General features: G+C 50.5%; 1 protein-coding gene across 1 annotated transcript; it reads left to right on the top strand.

The window, feature by feature from the left end:
- The first annotated feature begins 398 nt into the window (after positions 1–398).
- On the top strand, positions 399–2388 carry TCEAL1 (transcription elongation factor A like 1). Its single transcript, XM_065901115.1, has 3 exons — positions 399–471; positions 900–967; positions 1347–2388. Exons 2-3 carry the CDS (start codon positions 935–937, stop codon positions 1836–1838), a joined length of 525 nt encoding a protein of 174 aa, XP_065757187.1. The 5' UTR covers positions 399–471; positions 900–934; the 3' UTR covers positions 1839–2388.
- Positions 2389–3525: the final 1137 nt, after the last annotated feature.

A 3525-nucleotide genomic window follows, 5' to 3' on the forward strand; every position in this document is an offset into this window, starting at 1 on the left:
GTTATGGATGTGGATTAAACCTGGAAGAGGTGGCATATGATAGTGACTCATTAAGGAGAAACAGTCAAATTTCAGTACAGGATCTGAACTGTAGGGGAAATAATGGGCCTTGGTAGCTGATGACAGGAGAATGAGGGAGAGCGGTGTTATCAGGGGAAGAGGCAGAGAGGAAGAGGCAATAACCCTCAAGACCGGATGCTGACCGCCTCTAGTAACCAGGAAAAGGCAAATACAAACAGAGAGGTGAGTGACGACGATGTATGGTGTGTTAGGGGGTCAGGAAATATCGGCTGGTTGCGGCAGCACCGCCGCCGGTCAAAGTGGTAACTGGGGATCTGAGCTTGGCGGTGACGCGCGGCCATCACGTGACCAGAGCCTGTGTCTGCCCAAGTCCCTCTCGTCGTGGTCCTTTTTCCCTGTCCAGACACCATCTTCCTATTGCCCTTTGGTCGAGGGGAAAAACAGAAGGAAGTAAGTCCCCTCCGCCCTCTTAAATCGGCGTAAGTGTCGGTGCTGCCCAGTAACCCCTGGGATTGGGATGGCACAGAGTTCAGACCTTCCCCTGTGCCCCGCCCCGCCCCGCCCCGCCCCCGCGCCCATATTTCGGTGCAGAAAATGGTGGTCTGGGGGTGGGGTGGGGAGGTGAGTGGGCCTCCCCGCCACGGGAAGGAAACACGGACACTTAGAAACAGCTTCTAAGTAGTCCTTCGCTTTCACTTCCCGCCTGGAAACAAATGGCGAGCATTGCGGGGGTCAGGGGGAGAACGAAGCTTTGAGATGGGGCGAGGGGGAGGGGAACACGGGGTGAGGCAGCTGGTGCCTGTAAAAGGGACGTGTGAGTCAGTCCCTCCCTCATCCACGCTCCCCGCCCCCTACCCTGTCTTGTCGTCTGTCTGCAGCTCCGCAGGTCACAGCGGGGCACCTGGAGGAGAGGATGCCTAGGAGCCAGCCGCCGGGAGAGGTCCAGGTCGGGGTAGGGTTGGGCAGCGGGCCGGGATGGGGTGAGAGGGAGGGCGCTTGAGGGAGCCGGGTCCGCGGCACTGCCAGCCCGCCCCGCCCCGGCCCCAGCGGGAGAGGCCTCTGTGGCAAGGCCTGCCGGGAAAATGGTGGGCTTTCGGAAGGAGAGGGTGACAAGGTGTGGGGAGGCCGGGGCGGGGGGAACGATCAGACGCGGCGGGGTCCCGGGGGCCGAAGAGACCCTCGGCCAGCGTACGTTGGAGTACCCGGGCCCAGACTCGGGAAGAGGCAGGTATTGGAACCCATGGGCGGGGTTTTGGTCCAGACAGCGAGTATTCTGACTCGCCTTTGCCTTTCCTGTCTCCTGTGAATAACCGTGCTTAAAAAAGACCATCCTGAACATGGAAAAAGCCTGCCAAGAGCCTGAGGAGCAGCCACAGAGCTCGCCCAAGGCGGAGGAGGAGCGGCCTCCTGTGGAACACTCTCCCGAAAAGTCGTCTCCGGAGGAGCCGTCTTCGGAGGAGCAATCCTCGGAGGAGGAGTTCTTTCCTGAGGAACTCCTTCCTGAGCTCCTTCCTGAGATGCTCGTGTCCGAGGAGCGCCCTCCTCAGGAACGCCTGTCTAGGAAGGACCTTTTTGAGGAGCGCCCTCCCATGGAGCAGCCTCCTTGCGGAGTGGGCAAACATAAGCTAGAAGAGGGAAGCTTTAAAGAAAGGCTGGCTCGCTCCCGCCCGCAATTTAGAGGGGACATACACGGCAGAAATTTAAGCAATGAGGAGATGATAAAGGTGGCAGAGGAGATGGAAGAGATGAAGCGAGTACGAAACAAATTGATGATCATGCATTGGAAGGCAAGGCGGAACCGCCCTTATCCTATTTAATGTGTTCGGCCTTTAATTCTGTTTTGCCTGGTATGAGTATTATCACCTGACCTTTGTTTGCTTTTTCTCATATACCTTACCCCGTCTTCCTAATCTTAACTTTGCGTGGCTTTATTTGAGGTGTTTCGCTTGTAACTGGCATAAAATTGCCCCCCATCTGCAAGTCCCCCTCTTTCAATCATAAGTCTTCTCCATTTGCATGGAAAAGATGTACATTATATATTGTGAAGTGAAAAAAGCAATTTTCAGAAAGTATATGTAGTATCCCCTTTTTGTAAAAAATGTATATTTATATATTAATATCAAAAGAAAAAACTGAAAGTATATACTTTAAAGGCTTAACAGTGGCTATCTGTGGTAAGATAACAGGTGACTTGTTTGTTTTTCATTTTTGCTGCATCTGAATTTCTCATTTTTTCAAGATGAACACATTTTACATGTGTTGCAAAAAAACCCAATATAATAGAAAAATTGTAAAGCAATTTAAAAATAATGTCAATCAGCTTATAAAGATAATGTGGCACTTAATAAATACTTGACAGAACTTAAATCCCATGTTTTTTTCTGAATCTCTTAGGCAGAGATGTAAACCAGGTACTGTACTCATATTTGTTTAAGGGTCATTCTTTTCCCATTTAAATAGGAATAGGAGAATTTACAGGGCTGCTGCGGAACCAAATGAGGTAAAGGTCATGTGAGCTGTACTTTTTCCCCCTACTTGCACATGCTGGACCCCATCCCCTATAGATTCCCTTCAGATACTGGGGATAGTACCCAAAGGAGGTCTCGTTTGCACTCACAAATCCTGTGCAATTCCAGGTGAGTGACACATGCTATTCCTGTCCTGCTATTCTCTTCCCTTAGATACCACCATGTCTGCTGGGTACTGCTGCCCCTTCTCCTGGGTCCTGCTCCTTTCATGGCCCCCATCACAGCTGAGGTGCCAGAGTCCTCAAGGTGCAAAGCTTTACTGATTGCTCTGGAGTCCCTGCTGGGCCAAAGCTGAACTGTGTCTCTTAACAGATATATGAAGGATGCCCCTCCTCTAGCTTTAATATTACACCTGTCCAGGTGGATACCATCCCAGTGCTGCTTAGACCTCTATGTCTTAAAGAATTCTTAGCAGAATAGTCTTTCCTATTTATTTTTTTCCCAAAAGCCTCCCCTTTTCTCCATTGAGCGCAAACATGAGTTCACTGGGACCTGGGCTCGGAGATGAATATGTGAGCCAGACACAATGCTTTGTGCTCAGAATTGGAACCCCCTCCCAGATAATCTCCAAGGATAACTATGGTTTTAATTGCCCAACATTTGCTTAGGGTGAGTTCTCTCCCAGGGGCTTTTGGCAGGCTTGCCTTACCAATTCATCTGACTTACTCAATATGTATAAGTTAAAGAGGAAATTAAGACCTAAGCTCAGGGACTTCCCTGGTGGTCCGCTGGGTAAGACCCCTTGCTCCCAATGCAGGGGGCCTGGGTTTGAACCGTGGTTGGGGAACTAGATCCCGCACACATGCCAAAACTAAAGATCCCGCGTGCGGCACCTAACACAGGTGTTTATTTTGGCGCAGCCAAAATAAACAAATATTTTTAAAAAAGACAAGCTCAAACTAGGACATTTCCCTTCTGCCCCACCCCACATCAACAAGAAACATGCAAAAGTCATTAAAGCGCTGTATGTGTGTGT

Source organism: Phocoena phocoena, chromosome X, assembly GCF_963924675.1.
Source record: "Phocoena phocoena chromosome X, mPhoPho1.1, whole genome shotgun sequence".
Lineage (NCBI taxonomy): Eukaryota > Metazoa > Chordata > Mammalia > Artiodactyla > Phocoenidae > Phocoena > Phocoena phocoena.

Excerpts from the sequence above, each read along its gene's own strand:
- TCEAL1 (XM_065901115.1), top strand. The coding sequence starts at position 935 with ATGCCTAGGAGCCAGCCGCCGGGAGAGGTCCAG. Across the intron at positions 968-1,346 it reads AGCCGCCGGGAGAGGTCCAG|ACCATCCTGAACATGGAAAA; the intron begins GTCGGGGTAGGG and ends TGCTTAAAAAAG.